This window comes from Pelophylax lessonae, assembly GCF_965119305.1.
Source record: "Pelophylax lessonae genome assembly, chromosome: 1".
Classification (NCBI taxonomy): domain Eukaryota; kingdom Metazoa; phylum Chordata; class Amphibia; order Anura; family Ranidae; genus Pelophylax; species Pelophylax lessonae.
In genome coordinates, this window is record NC_138768.1 from 810,520,111 (window position 1) to 810,537,539 (window position 17,429).

A 17,429-nucleotide genomic window follows, 5' to 3' on the forward strand; every position below is an offset into this window, starting at 1 on the left:
GCACTACTACTTCACTAGCAAATGAGATTGCGCAGCGTTTTGGCCAGTGAGGGGCAATACATTAAAACCAAGTAAGTGTTTATTTAACCTGCTGCTGGCGAGTTGCTGGCTAGTCTTACAAAGGCCTTACTCAGATCAGCTCACAGTTAGATTTTCCATCAAGCCAGAAAATCTTCATGTGTAATAACAATCACCTGGAAATCATTTGTAATTTTTAGACTACACCACTCTTTCCTTGTATGCAACTGGATCCTTCTATTCCACTATTCTCCTTCAATTCACACTACTCTCTTTCCATCTGCACTATTCTTCCATCCCCATGATCCTCCTTTCATCCATACTATCTAGCTTCCATTCCCACTATCCTCCTTTCATTCCAACCACTCCTATTCAATTTCCACTAACCTCCTTCCATTCTCACTACCCTCCTTCTATCCCTACTACCCACCTTCCATTCCCACTACTCTCCCTCTATCCCCAATACCCACCTTTTATTCCCATTATCCTCCTTCTATCCATATTGTCCTTCTATAAACCCTACTATCCTTCTTCAATCCCAATTACTCTCCTTCCTTCCCCACTACTCTCCTTCCATCCCCACTATCACTTCCTTTCATCCAAACTACCCTCCTTTCATGCAAACTATCCTCCTTCCATCCTCTATACTATCCTTCCTTCTCTCCCCACTACCCTTGCCCCTACTTCCATCCCCACTATAAGTTCCCTTCCTCCCCACTACCCTCCTCCCATCCTTACTGTCACTTCCCTTCCTCCCCACAACCCTCCTTCCATCCCCACTTTCAGTTCTTTTCATCCTTGCTACCCTCCTTCCATCTTCACTATCCATCCATCAATAATATTCTCCTTCTCAGCCTACTACCCTCTTTCCATCCCCAGTATGCTCCTTCCATCCACATTACACTCCTTCTGTCCCTACTAGCCTACTTCCATTCCTACTAATATTGCTCCATCCTCACCAACCGTCTTTCATTCCCACTAGCCTCCTTCCATCCCCACTACACTCCTTCCTGACCAACTACCCTCCTTCCATCCCCACTATCCTTCTTCCATCCCTACTACACTCCTTCCTTACCAACTACACTCCTTCCACCCCCACTATCCTTCTCCCATGTTCACTATACTCCTTACTTACCAACAACACTCCTTCCATCCCTACTATCCTCCTTCCATCTCCACTATACTCCTTTCATCCACATTACCCTCCTTCCAGTCCCACTACTCTCTTTTTGTTCCCACTACTTTTAGTATACACTAAGACATTAGTGAACAAATATATTGGTGCTTGGTATTGGTGAAGAATGCTTACAAGCAAAGAGAGCCTCAGCAAATGCAAACAGTGCAGTTTTGGACAGTACAATTGAGATGGCAGATGATTTCAGTGCTTAAAAGAAAAGTAAAATGTATAATGAAGCTGAACTTCATCTTTCTGTAAAATTTTATTTTGTAAAACAGTAAAATAAACTTGGACGACAGTAATGACTAATGAAATTGCTTCTGAGATCCCTGAGACAGGCTTTAGAAGTATCCCTTGTGACCAATGTGAGATGTTCACATTTTACTTGTTGCCATATGTGGCTGCTTAGCATTACCTGCGGATATGTATAAAATGCTCCTACGGATAACATTTTCTATGGTTCTAGTTCAAAAAAGAAAATCTGAACAGGCTCTTCTCTCAAGGGATACTTCAAGAGCCTGTACAAGCATAAAGTTGCAAGACAAATAATACTGTTTATGTTTTTTATTATTTCATTGCCTTGTATTTTACCAGAATGAACTTTCTAGAAAGGTGGAGGATATGCTTTCAATATTCAAAAGGGACGTCACAAAGCTTTAAAAGAATCACTTCACCCAAAATCAATATTTCATTTACACCTCATGGGGAATCCAGTGGTGGTATTTCTGTGCCGCAAATATTACAAGGAGTCTCATTCAATCTGATGGAATTTCTATATATGTTACATTATACAGGGGAAAAAAAAGGAAAACTAAACCAGAAAAGTAAAAAAAAAATCACACTTCTAGGGTCCCCTAGAGAAAGAAGATGGCTGTTGATTTAACTCCATCTTCCATTTTTACATGAAATATCAGTTTTGGGTCGGGTGTACTTTAAATTACAATATTTGTGATTTTCATTCAAATGCAGTTCTAATCAAAACTGTGTTTTACCCCACAATAACAAAAGGAATACGATAATAAAAAAATCCTATGAGTTTTATTAAGAATTTCTCCACACAAATTCCTCCTCGCACACATGCACAGTTCAGTGTTAGGATGGATTTTTCATGTGTATTTTTTAATTCATGATATAAGCTGCATTTAACACTTACGCTGCCAGAGGGAACTGGCCCACACTGCAGAGCAATGTGTTGCAGAGCCCTGTCCAGCAGCAGAAGGGTTAAGATGGACGTCCTTTAGGATGTTTGTTCATCTTCAGCTTAGTCCCTCCACGGATATGCAGTCACATAGAGTCCTCCGCTCCACTTTTAGAAGAAGTGTCTCTGTCTAAATGGATAAAGAGGGGGAAAAAACACTTGTGTTATAGAGGATCACATTGAGTTTGATAAACAGAGAAAAGGGTAAACGGAAGTCAGTGGTAGCCCACAGTCAGATTCCAAGTGCTGTATCTCTATTGCAGGTTAGAGTGCTGATCAGGGTCATGCCAGCAAAGAGGCAAGCCAAGGCAGCACACAATGGGGGTGGCACTGAGGTCTGAGTATTCATACTGGATACTCCGTGTATGTTCAGCCCTGTGTATGTTAAGGCCCTGGACTGCACAGGATAATTAGTTGTTATAGTGCAGATATGTCGTCTAAGGTTCCAGTTGCGGCTGCTAAAATGCTGGTGGCCAAGCTCCACAGCTACATTGGTTGTTGTGACGCACGCAGCCGGCTGCATGATCACAACTAAAGACACTGTTTGGCTCAGCCACCTGTATCCTAGCAGCAACCTAAGACACTATGCAGCCCTTGCCTAAAGTGTCCTTGGTTGTTGAGATGTATGTGGTCCCTGTTGCTCTTCATTCATGCACCTGCACTATAGCAACCAATGATGCTGTGCAATCCGACTGCCAGCATCCTAGCAACCATTCACAGGGCCTTAGGGGGCATCCACCCCCAGTATTGCTCTGGTGCTGATTATTTACTGCGGGCAACATCTCTTTTTTTTTTTGAACCTTTATTTATGATTTTGATGGCCTTTCATGCTATTGAATGACCTTAACACACAGTAAAACTTTACATTTTACTGCACATCATTAAAGGGGAAATTGCATATTTTATATTTCCTTATAATGTCTAGTTGTCTCACGATACCTAGGAAAGCCTCTATTATCCTGGTTATTCTGGTTATCTTAGCTGACTTCATACCAAAAGAATGTAATTTCTGACCAGGTGCTTAAAAGGTAATTTTTCTTGCAAGGTTGGGGGTTGGCCATTCATTACACACAAGTCTATATACTACAGTTATAACTTGGAATAATCAGTCTCGTCTCAAAGCTGCATTATGCATGCATCTGTTCTGGTCATCTGCGCCATGCCATATAAAATGGAGGGGACCCATGGCTGAAACAGCACCTTTAGTCAAGTATTCTTGTGATATTTTCTAATATTATTATCATCTGTATCTGTCATTACCTATTTAAATTTTATACTTATTAGTATTTGTGTGATCTCTGTTTGCACATATTGAATAATACCCTAAAAATGTAAACTATCACATACGTTTTAAAATAATCATAGCAAAGTATACTTACTCATGGAATATAGCTAAAAAGAAAGGCAGCATTGAATGAACTTGTTGTAATGTAAATAAACATGTAAAGTGAATAAGCTTAAATAGTATAAGCTTTAAGTAGCACTGTCCCCGTAGGAACTGCTGATTATTAACTCTGCGGGCTCCCCTGGTTACCAACACACGGTTATAAGCAAATGCAATTCTTACATTCCTCTTGGCTCTTCACTTTAATAAACAGTCCAGGGGTATTGTTTTTTTGTTGTTTATTTTGTAATGGGGATAGGAGAAGGAAATATTGGGATACTCCAATTTAACTATTCACAACATCTGAGGACTTCTATCTTCACTACTCCACTTGAAGATATGGAACAGCCAAGCTGTTAATTCATCCTGCCACTTTAGATGAATGGGGTTAAGTCTCTTTCTTTCTCTCAAGATGACTTGGTGAACAACATCTTATCTTCAGGATACACTCCCTAGCATCCTCTCTCTGCTGACACCCGTCCACTGACCATCCTATGAGCAGGGGTGGCCCCCCTCAGATCAGGCCCCTCGACACAAGTTCCTGTACTCACGATACTGAAGCAACAGGGTCTCCAGTGTCTCACCTCTCTGTCAGCTTCCCTGGACCTCTGGGTTCAGCTCCTCTCAACCTCTCCTATGGTCCTCAGGACGACCTCCTGCGACCGCATGGCACCTCTAAAGAGGAGGAGGCAGCCACCCCCTCCCTCTGGGACTCCACTCTCCAACGAAAAACCCAGAGCAGATGTGCTCCTGGCTTTTTATACAGTATCCCAGCATGCACCAAGGTGACCTGCCCTCTGCCAATCATCAGGACTGGATCAAAGCCTATGCACCCATTCGTCACTGTCCAACATGCCTCCCTATTGGACCAACGTGAAACACACTCCAGACTGAATGAATCCCATACTGAGCACAATGAGCAAACCTCACTAACAGATCCTGCTCTCTGGTAGGCAGAGAACAATATAGATTTACCTGCAGCCCCTCTGGTAAGCAGACAGAGCTCAAAACGATACTCCCTCACTAGCACCTAACTAGGAGGGTGCTACATTTATATCCCAAAATTATGTAAATTATACACTCTAATACATATGCAAAATCCAAAATAGCATTATAAAACATTTACATAAACATCCTTCATGTTAGTGTCCATAAATTAAACTTCCACACATAAAGTGACAAATATGCACCAAAGATACAGATAAAAATTTGTCCACAATCATATAACAGCCAGGGGAATTGATGGAAATCTTCCCTTACATGTTTTCAAAATTGTGTTCACACCATAACATGTGAGACCCTCCACCTGGGAGAAGAGCACTCATCTGTAAGTATGGCCTCCAAGTTTTAGGTAACTCATAACATGTCACTCAAGCAATATTCCTAGATCATCAGACAAATCCAGGGATCCAGATTTTAATAGACACATACAGTAGCTATCCTCATCAACTGTAAATAGCTCAAATAAGGGAAAAAATCCACATAGTGTAATTCAGTATTTATTGATAGCCTTATTAAAAACCGCACCATAGACAAACTCACATTTTAGCAATGCATAAGTTGCACTAGACTTTAGCAAACTATAAAACATGGCCGCTATACCCCTGCTTGCGGTGCCCCCAATCCCTTCCCTTCAGATCATCAGAGCACCAGTGACCAGCATGTAGCATGAATGATGACATTATCCCACCCTACACATTTTATCATAATGACTTCCTCAGGAGCATAGACACCAACAGACTTGTGCTCTTTTTAAGCCTTTGTCAACCAGGGTTCCTCCAGAGGTTGCTAAGGGTTACTAGAAAGGATTATCTTCTGACTCCCAGATAAGTACTGATTGCCACCGATTATTTTTTAGCTTTTGTATCTGTAAGAAGGACATTCTTTCTACTGACGACCAAGGTAAAAAGCATTTTTCCCACTGCCCAATAATGTAAGGGACATTCTTTTCACTAACTACCAATGTAAGGGGTTTCTTCTCCAGCTGACCACCAGTGTAATGGGGTTCTTCTCTCAATGATCACTAGTCTAAGGGCACCCATTGACCACTACACTGTGCCAATGTAAGGGGGCATTTCACTGACCACCAGTGTAAAAGAACACTTTTCCACTGACCATCAATGTGGGGGAAAACTACAATTTTCACTGTCAGCATTTCTTTTTCGATATTATTATTATTGGTTTAATTTTATTTTTACTGAAAATAATTTTGTTGTATAGAGAAGCCCTGGATGCCAAATATGTCAACTATGCCCCATTCCTTATTTTTTATATTATTTGTCTATCTTAATTTACTGTTCATTTTACTCTGCGAGTTGTAGACTAATAATATGCAGGTGTTCCCTGAGACCTGAAAGTTAATTAAGGATTGTTCAGTGCTAATAAGGTATTAACTCAACCCTTTACAGTCAACTGCAAACAGGTTACGTTAAACACCTGATACCTCTAGAGGCTATAATATATATATATATATATATATATATATATATATATATATATATATATATATATATATAATATAAGCATTTCAAATGAGCATATGTAACTTTAGGGCCCTCTAGCTGCTGAATATAACAAAAAAGTAGCGAACATAGCACATATTATTATTATTAAAAAATATACCTCAAGTATACATAATGACATATAGAATATAAATTAATAAAACTATAACATTGCATGGCACCATAAATATAAATATATGTTTATGACAATAGAAAAGTGGCAACAGTAAAGATACACTGTATATATCATATTTAAATTACAATAAAACTATTTAGGAAAACTGTTATTATTAACCTTCATATTAAGACCGTTGGGACTAAGAGTATCCAATTGATAAAACGAAACAGTCTCATTTTTGGACATCTCTCTCTAAGATTTGCACCCCTACAATTGTAAAACACCCTATCAATGCCACAGGACATCAGGCCACTAGAGTCCCTTCTGTGGCATTGTTTGAAATGTAAACTATACATTTTAGGACCTTTTCTAATATTATTGTAGCACCCTCCTAGGTAGGTGCTAGAGAGAGAAAGTACATTTTTTAATCCCTACCAGAGGGATTACAGGTAAATCTATATTGTTCTCTGCCTACCAGAGAGCTGGATCTGTTAGTGAGGTCTGCTCAATGTTGCTCAGGTGCAACTCATTCTATCTGCAGTGTTTCATAATAGGCCATTATGGAGGCATGTTAGACAGTGGGAGGAAACCTGACAAATGAGTGCACAGGTGTTTGATACAGCCCTGGTGATTCAGCAGAGGAAAGTGCCTTGTGGCATAATGGGATACTGTATAAATGCCAGGAGCACATGTGCTTGGGGCCCTTCGTCTGGATAGCAGAGTCCCGGATGGAGGGGGTGGCTGCCTCCTCTTCTGTAGAGGTGCCATGTGACCTCAGGTAGTCGACCGGAGGGCCTAAGGAGTGCTAGAGAGGAACTGAACCCAGAGGTCCTGTGAAGCTGACTGAAAGGAGAGACACTGGAGGATCTGATTCTGCAGTACAGTGAGTACAGATCTGTGTCAAGGGGCCTGACCTGAGGGGGGCTACCCCTGCAGCTAGAAGAGTAAGTGGACAGTGTCAGTGTAGGGGATGCTAGTGAGTGTCCCGAAGAGAATATAGTTCACCAAGTCTATTGCTGAAGAGAAAGAGCAATGACACTTAACCCTTTCCATACATGTGGCAGTATAGATTAAGCAGTGCAGATGCTTCCAAAAGCAACCTGGTTAGGCCAAGTAAGAGTTGTCCTTATCCATTGTAAATAGTTATAGTTGGAGTATCCCACTATTCCATACTCCCTTCCAAGTTCCAAAATAAACACTAAAAAACTATTTTCCCTGGACTGTTTATTGAGTGATGAGCCATTGGGAGTAAGGAGGGATGTGTGAACTGTACCCTAAGTGACTGTGTGCTGGTAATCAGAGAAGGCCCAACAAGTCATTATACAGCAAGCCCTACGGGGACAGTGCTACATTATTAAGATGTTCCCCCAAACAGACCCTCAGTCACCTAGTGGTACAACCCACATACTGGTAGCCACAAAGGCATCCCAGCAAATAAGAAATATGAGTCGTATCATGCAAAATAAAGTGCCCAATTTGACATACCCATCCATTACTAATAGATCTAAAAGTATATTGCCTCCTGCCCCGAAAATAATTATTTTTGCACATATTACACCTTCCTAAAGAAAAAAAATCCCACCTTTATATTTATAAATTTATAAAAGTAGACAATAACTGTGTCTATTATATTAGGCATTAAACGGTTCCATAAGTTATTATCCTTCCCAAAAATACATTTCGGGTGTTCTGATAGAATTTTTCTCAAAAACTTGTCCTTTAGATGGTCCAATTTTTATTCATATAACCTTCTTTTGCTTTATAATGTAAATTAAAATCGAGGCTCGGTTGATTCTTATCTTTATATTTAACTAATTCTGCCCTATAACTACAGGCTGTTTCCATAATATCTATATGAATATTACCGTTAATATAATTTTTCTATAAAACAATCTCTTAAAACATCTGCCTCTTTGTAAATTCGAGGTGTAGTGCAATTCCATTGCTTTCTTATAAATTGGACCCTCAGAGCATTTTTTATTTAATTTGGGAAGTGATCACTACATGTAGAAAAAAAGCTGTTATGATCAGTAACATTAAACTATGTAAGAGTACAAAGTTTTCCACCCGCTATATAGAAAACAAGGTCTAAGAAATACTGAATATTTTTCATTCACCTAAATAAGATGACAATACAATTCCTTTGTTATTGTTATTGCCATGTTAAAAACGCATTTAGACTTTCCTGAATTTCCATATGAAGAACAAATCATCTATATAGGAATGCCAACATGTTAAGTTTTCGGGACCATTTTGCTCATGCTCCCGAGGAAGTCATAGTAATGAAACATGTAGGGTGGAACTAACCTATGTCATCATGCATGCTACATGTTGGCTCTTGGTGTTCTACTGATCTGACGGGAATGGTATGCAGGCATGTGGCCATGTTTTATTGTTTCTCTAAAGTCTAGTGTAACTTAGGCACCACTAAAATGTATCTATAGTTTGTAGTTTTGATAGTATTTTAAGAAATACGGGTCTACACTATGTAGAGTTTCTGCTTTATTTGAGCAACTTACTTCCAATGAGAAAGCATTATGTAAAGAAGAGCTATTCATCTATTAACATCTAGGAATCCTGTGTTCATTTGATAATCTGGGAAATTTGCTTAAGTGACATGTTATGAACTACCTACAGTATAACTTGGAGGTCATACCCTCTGGTGGGTACTATTCTCACAGGTGGAGGGTCTCACATGTTGTGGAGTGGACACAATTTTCTAGGAGGATATTTCCATCATTTCATATAACCGTGGATGAAATTTTGTCTCTATCTTAATTGTATATTTGTCACTTTATATGTAAAGGTTTCATTTATGGATACATATGAAGTATATTTTTGCATATACACTATATTGTCAAAAGTATTGTGATGCCTGCCTTTGCACGCATACTAAATTTAATGGCATCCCAGTTTTAGTCCGAAGGGTTCAATATTGAGTTGGCTCACCCTTTGCAGCTATACCAGCTTCAACTCTTCTGGAAGGGCTGTCCACAAGGTTTAGGAGTGTGTCAATGGGAATGTTTGACCATTCTTCCAGAAGTGCATTTGTGAGGTCAGGCACTGATGTTGGACGGTAAGGCCTGGCTCGCCGTCTGCTCTCTAATTCATCCCAAAGGTGTTCTGTCCGATAAGGTCAGGACAGTCAAGTTCCTCCACCCCAAACTCGCTCATCTATGTCTTTATGGACCTTGCTTTGTGTATTGGTCCAAATCATTTGGTGGAGGGTTGTTTTTCAGGGGCTGGGCTTGGCCCCTTGTTTCCAGTGAAGGGAACTTTTAAGGCATCGGCATACCAAGACATTTTGGACAATTTCATGGTCCCAACTTTGTGGGAACAGTTTGGGGATGGCCCCTTTCTGTTCCAACATGTCAGTGTTTGGATATGGGGAGCTCAAATGCACAGGTAAACACTTTGGATAAGGATACACAGGAGGTGAATCCGGCACAGTTTCCAAAAGAGGAAAGTCCATAATCCAAGTCAAACGTAGAATAAGATTAGGGCAGGCAGAAAAAGATCGAGGTCAATAAACGTAGCAAAGGTCAGGTAGCGTAATCAAGCAAGCAACAGGTGCACACTGTGGACAGCTCTAAAACAACTGAGCACTCTCTCTCTGAAACCTTTCAGCTTTATAGTGATCCAACAGAAAATGACCTCAAGAGGTGTGGTGGAAGTGATGCAATTGCTGTCTATACCAGGAAGCACTTCAGTGCTGCCATTTTAATATGAATGGTGCCATCAGATGTGCTAGAGGTCTCACCAGCCTCACATGGGGGTGCCACAGGACACAGGCCACCAACAAGAGTGCCAAGGACTGACATGTTGTGAGTGCGAGGACCTCTGCGGTTGGTACAGGTAGGTTGCGGATTCTGACAGTGCCTCCCCACAAGGCGTGCCCTCTGGGAGCGCAAAAGAACAGGGCAGCCAGGATGACATCTATGGAAAGAGTGCACAAGTAGAGGAGCATTCACATCAGAGGCAGGAACCCAGGAACAATCTTTAACACTATAGTCTTTCCAGTGAATCAAATATTCCAGACGACCGTGGTGTAATCTAGCATCTAAAATGTCCTCAATCTCATATTCTTCTTCTCCATTTACAATAATAGGATCAGCAGTAGGTAAGGAGTGAGAGGGACAAGGATCTGGGAGAGCAGGCTTCAACAGTTAGTATGAAAGACTGGATGAACCCTATAGGAATCAGGCAGACTCAATTTCATTGCAGTGAGAGAAATGACACGTTCAATAGCAAAGGGTTCCACATATCCCGGTCCTAATTTTCGGGTAGGACATTTCAGTTTTAGGAACAAGGTGGACAACCATACTCAATCACCTGGTTGGTACTGAGGGGCAGGACCATGGTGTCTGTCCGCATAGACATTATACTTAAACTTTAGTACTGAAAAGTTCTTCACAATTTCTCCCTCGTCGTTTATTAGCAGCAGGTACAGTATCAGCAATTGGGGATCCAGGCAACTTAGTGGGATGGTAGCCATTATTATCATAGAATGGAGAGTAGTTAATGGAACTGTGATTGATTATTATATGCAAATTCAGCTAAAGACAGATATGAAGTCCAATCGCCTTGAAAATAGGTTGGGTTTGGTTGGTACGTTCTGTTTGGCCATTTGATTGAGGATGAAAAGCGGTTGACAATCCCGTGTTGGATATGAAGACCTCTACAGAAGGCAGCCCAGAATTTCGATGTAAATTGAGATCCCCTATCCGTAACAATGAATTCTGGTAAACCATGGAGACAAAACACTTCTTGTATGAATAAAGTGGCTGTCTGACTGGCAGTAGGAAGATTCTTAGTGGCTATAAAATAAGAAATTTTATTAAAATGATCCACTATTACTGTAACCATGTGCCAAGGGTAACTCAACAATAAAATCCATTGAAATGTCAGTCCAGGGCCTGGAAGGAACAGACAAAGTCAAAATATAACCTTGAGGGTGATTGTGGCTGTCTTTAGCACGAATAAAAACAGAACAGGTAGAAACATAAGATGTCACATCTTTTAATAAGAAAGGCCTCCAGAAGGTTCTTTAAATCAGTTCATGTGTCTTATGTATCCCTGCATGTATGGGAGTGTCATGACAATATTGTACTACTTCAGTGACTGCAGCAGGAGGGATGTAAACTCTTCCTTTGTACAATAAAAGTCCATTTTGATAGTTCATGGGGGGTTTTCTGGAAGACTTATCATTCAAATTAGTATGAGATCTGACAGTATCCCATAGTGATGGCATAGTAGCCAAAAATAGGTAAAGTAAGCAGGCCTCTCAAATCATCAAAAGCTTTTTGGGGTTGTTCAGTTCACTGAAATTTCACTTTTTGTTTCGTGATAGCTGCAATTGGCTGATCAACCTTTTAGAAAATAGGTATGAATCTTCTATAGAAGTTACAAAAGCCAATAAAACATTGTACCCCTTTTTTGTTTGTAGGTACTGGCCAAGATATTATGGCTTGAATCTTGGAAGTGTCCATCTCTATGCAACTAGGTGAAATAATGTACCCCAGGAAATCTACAATTTTCACATCCTTAGAAGGGACAACCCTGTCTTAACATGTTCAATATGTTCCTTCTCTGTGGTAGAGTATATCAATATATCATCCAGGTATACTAATACATAGGTATCTAAAATATCCAGCAGAACATCATTGACAAACGGCTGAAATGTGTTCGGAGCCTTACATAATCCAAATGACATTACCAAATATTCATAATGCCCATATTGGGAACGGAAGGCAGTTTTCCATTCATCTCCATTTCTAATCCTCACTAAGTTATATGTTCCTTATCGATCAATATTGCTGTAAATGGTAGCAGAACTAAATCTTTCCACAGGAATTAAAGGCAGTGGATAGTTATTTTTAATAGTAATAGCATTAAGTGCTCGGTAATCCACACATGGCCTCCATCTTTCTTTCCTACAAAAAAGATCCCAACACCAGAAGGGGAGGTAGATGGCCTTAAAAAACCCTTCTTTAAATTTTCATCTGGAGACAAATAGTAGTATAAATACTCACGTGATCGCGCCAAGATATTAATAAATAAACAATTCGATGATTTAATGTTGTGTATTAGATTGTGATTAAAAATTAAAGAAGTAAATACATTTTGAATTTTGAACAAAAAGTTTTGAGCTGCTAGTCAAACAACAGTGGGTTGTGATAAATGTGATACAAGAGGACAGCGCCCAAAGTAAGTATTAAGTGATAGATATTAATGAATTATAGACATCTTTATCTGAACATTCAGTATTATAAATCTAAAGGTGCTAAAATTATAAAGTGACTGTGCGGATGGGATACATAAATAGTGGTTATCCCTTTAAGTGCTAAGTGCAAAAAACAATAATAACAATAATAACACAGTCCTTGGTGATAAGATATATTAAAGTGCTGGTGTTTAGTGAGATCCAATTCCACATGCAAACAAAGGAGGGGAATCCGTCACCAGGTATTTAGCCCACTTACCAGACTACCCCTTGGGGTCTAGCATAGGTAAATGGTCCCTTTGTATTGATCACTATTCCTCTGTGGGCTTTGGGATGTGAAATCAGGGATCCGACCTGCTGTTTTGGAAGGGGCTGTATGGATATCCACTATGTATCTATTGGTGTTGTGGTGGTCTCAATAAGCCGCATGAAATACAATAGGGAAGCTCATAGCATAGTATGCATAAACTTTTTAATCAAAATAAAAATAAAGTAGTCACTTACAGGTTTAGAACGATATGTGGAATTGGTTTTCACTAAGCACCAGCACTTTAATATATCTTATCACCAAGGACTGTGTTATTATTATTATTGTTTTTTGCACTTAGCACTTAAAGGGATAACCACTATTTATGTATCCCATCCGTTATTAAAGGCACAGTCACTTTATAATTTTAGCACCTTTAGATTTATAACACTGAATGTTCAGATAAAGATGTCTATAATTAATTAATATCTACTTTGAGCGCTGTCCTCTTGTATCACCTTTAAATTTTCATCAATGTATTCTTTCAAAGCTTGTAATTCAGGCTCAGAAAGAGGATATGTCCTGCCATAAGGTATTGGAGCCCCTGGTGACAATTCAATAGGACAATCATAATCTCGGTGAGGAGGGAGAGTATAAGCGCCCTTCTTCTCAAAAGCATCAACAAAGGCCAAATAGTGTACAGGAATCTTTGACATATTGTTATCATTATTAGTAGGTTCCAACCTAAAATTCACAGCTTGAAGTATTAGACAACAAGATAGACAGTGTGTAAAAGAAAACTTTAATATATCAGTTTACCAGTCTACTGTAGGGTTGTTCTCCATAACCAATTTATTCCTAATACCAGCGGAAAAATGAGAGAACAGATAAGGTTAAAAGAGAGTCTCTCTATGGCATGATCCCAGGGTAATTTCTAGAGGAATGGTTTCTGTGATACTAGGACCAGATTTTAAAGGAGTTCTATATTAACTGTATTTGTGTAGGTACCTATTTATTGGTAGAAGGCACTGACAAAGTTTTAGCTAATGTAGTGTCCATAAAGCAAGCACTTGCTCCAGAATCAATCATTCTATTAAGATTCACAGGCTTTTTATTCCACTGTAAAGAAAGGGAGATGATTAAATGAGAGGACATGGTATGTAGCAATTGTTGTGAGGCGGAGGATATATTAGATTACTTACCTCCCCTAGAACTTGGCTTAGCTTTACATTCCTTCGCTTGATTTCCTGGCTTTCCACAATATAAGCATAGTCCTTTAGATATACAACAAGATTCCTCTACATCAGAGAGAGGTCCTTGTGCTATTCCAATCTGCATTGGTTCATCTGTGGGAGCTTCGGAGGATATTTCAGAGCTGCATGGGGCAGAGAAGATATTGCGCCTCTGAAGAATAGCGCAAGTATTGGCCTGTTCTTTTCTTTTGACCCGTAATCTGCGATCAGCTTGTATACACAAGGAGACAGTGCTTTCCAGTGTAGATGGAAAACCGACTCTGGCCAACTCATCCTTTATGGCTTCAGAAAGTCCTAAGCAAAACTGATCTAGCAGAGCTGGTTCATTCCAGTTGGATTCTACTGCCAGAGGATGAAATTCTGTAATATATTCCTCAACATTTCCTCTTCCTTGATTGAGGGATCGGAGTGAAGCTGTGGCAGAGGCTACTTTATGTGGATCTTCATATAGTACATCCATTGCTTGTATGAAGGAACTCCAGGAGTTCAATATAGGGCTATGTAGATGTAATAAATGATGTGCCCAGGTCTGAGGTTCACCAGTCAATAAAGCGATCACAGTCCGTATCCTGACAAAATCTGTTGCATAGGTACGGATAGAGGATCTAGCATGAGGTAATAAATGTTCGATAAGATGAGTGATCTCTGTTGAATTTATCAGGTAATGAAACTTTGGGTCCAGGAGCAGCAGCACCTCTTCCTCGAAACATCACAGGTGATTCAGGCACAGGAGTAGGTGGAGGTGTATTTACCAGTTGGTTCAATCTTGCTTGATTGGCTTGTAAGTTTGCTTGTGTAGTTTGTAGGTCTTGTACAGGCTGTATCAACATGGTTATCTGTCGAGTCAATGTTGCTAATGCTTCAGCTAACCCCGTGGACTCCATACGGGCTCAGTTGTTATGTCAGCATTTAGATATGGGGAGCCCAATAGCATGGGTACGCACCTTGGATAAGGATACTCAGGAGGTGAATCCAGCACAGTTTACAAAAGGGTGGTGCAAAAATGGAAAGTTCATAATCAAAGTCAAACGTAGAATAAGGTCAGGGCAGGCAGCAAAGGAACAGAGCCAATAAACGTAGCAAAGGTCAGGTAGCGTAATCACACGGCAAGCAACAGGTACACACTGTGGACAGCTCTAAAACAACTGAGCACTCTCTCTCTCTGGAACCTGGAAGTGATCGAACAGGAAATTATCTCAGGAGGTGTAGTGGAAGTGATGCAATTGCTGTCTATAAAAGGAAGCACTTCAGTGCTGCCATTTTGATATGAGGATGCCATCAGACATGTGATAGAGGCCTTACTATCCTCACACGGGGGTGCCACAGGACACTGACAAGAGTGCGAGGACTTCTGTGGTTGGTACAGGTAGGTTGCGGATTGTGACATAACATGACTGCACACCAGTGCACAAATCAAGGTCCATAAAGACATGGATGAGTGAGTTTAGTGTGGAGGAACTTGACTGGCCTACACAGAGTCCTGACCTCAACCTGAAAGAGCACCTTTGGGATGAATTAGAGTGGAGACTGCGAGCCAGGCCTTCTCGTCCAACATCAGTGCCTGACCTCACAAATGCGCTTCTGGAAGAATGAACAAACATTCCCATAGACACACTCCTAAACCTTGTGGACAGCCTTCCCAGAAGAGTTGAAGCTGTCATAGCTGCAAAGGGTGGGCCAACTCAATATTAAACCCTACGGACGAAGACTGGGATGGTTTTAAACTTTATGTCCGTGTAAAGGCAGGTGTCTCAATACTTTTGGCAACATAATGTATCCTGAAAGACTTTGCCTAGTCTTTGGTTCCGGACAGAGTCCTTTGACACATATGCGCATGTGCAGGATATTTCCTGCACATGTCAAACACACCAAAATTTTGGACCTTCCATAACAGCCATCTTTGTGCATTCAAGGGGAAAGTAGAACGTATAAAGATGTGCGGAAGCCCAGCAGATTTGCTGGATGGTGTCACTCCGTCTTATCTTGGGAGGTGTGATGTTTGCAAAAACAGGTAAGAATAAGGTGAACATATTTTTTGTTTAATTAGCAAATGGCACAGAACTGTACAATACACAGAGCGCTGGGTACAGGACTGCTTAATACACAGAGCACTGGGCACAGGACTGCTTAATACACAGAGTGCTGGGTACAGGACTGCATACTACACAGAGCGCTGGGCACAGGACTGCATAATACACAGAACGCTGGGTACAGGACTGCTTAATACACAGAGCACTGGGTACAGGACTGCATAATACACAGAGTGCTGGGCACAGGACTGCTTAATACACAGAGTGCTGGGCACAGGACTGCATAATACACAGAGCGCTGGGTACAGGACTGCATAATACACAGAATGCTAGGCACAGGACTGCATAATGCACAGAGCGCTGGGTACAGGACTGCATAATACAGAGAGCGCTGGGCACAGGACTGCATAATACACAGAGAGCTGGGCACAGGACTACGTTATATACAGAGGGCTGGACACAGGATTACATAATACACAGAGTGCTGGGCACAGGACTACATAATACACAGAGTGCTGGGCACAGGACTACATTATATACAGAGCGCTGGGTACAGGACTACATAATACACAGAGTGCTGGGCACAGGACTACATTATATACAGAGCGCTGGGTACAGGACTACATAATACACAGAGTGCTGGGCACAGGACTACATAATACACATAACGCTGTGCACAGTACTACATAATATACAGGGGGGTGTTAGGCATAGAGTACAGGGTTCAGAGGTTTGCAATGCACAGAGGACACTTCTGCCCCCATATTCATAGCTCACCTCTGCACCCTTCTCACAGATTATCTCTGCAGCCACCTCTTAGCCCTTCCCCCACAACAGCTAAACTCTCCATCTCTCCATGCATCTGTGTACAACCCCCCCCCCCCCCCCACCTGCTTACTTCTCGGTCTCAGCCCTCCACACAGTAAATTTTTGGCTCTGCCTCTCCTCCACTGAACAGCAGCAGGAGAGGTAGTGAGATCATCCAGCAGGGGGCGTTGGCATCAGAGCCACCAAGCTGTTTCTCAGCCAGTATGGGATGCCCTGTCTCAGTTCTAGAGCCAGCCCTGAATCCAGGGACAGACGTGGTCCAGGGACAGTGTCCTCAGTCCAGGGACTGTCCCCAGAAACCGGGGACGTCTGGTCACCCTAGGTAAGAAATCACGTACAGGAAAAAATAAAAATCACATGACTCACATGTACAGTATGATAAAGCAAAGTAAACTAGTAATCAGTGGAACTGTAGTAAACTGACTGTGTTGCCACAGAAGACATTTCAAGTT

General features: G+C 40.9%; 1 protein-coding gene across 2 annotated transcripts in view; it reads right to left on the bottom strand.

Moving 5' to 3' along the window:
- Window positions 1–1,440: 1,440 nt before the first annotated feature.
- LOC309544821 (NELL2-interacting cell ontogeny regulator 1-like) overlaps window positions 1,441–17,429 on the bottom strand; it is a 44,147-nt gene continuing 28,158 nt past the window's right edge. For both annotated transcript variants that reach the window (XM_082243804.1, XM_082243803.1), the window contains exon 4: window positions 1,441–2,523. In XM_082243804.1, the coding sequence (XP_082099930.1) occupies window positions 2,452–2,523 (72 nt within the window). In that variant the 3' untranslated portion in view covers window positions 1,441–2,451. The remainder of the gene's footprint in view (window positions 2,524–17,429) is intronic.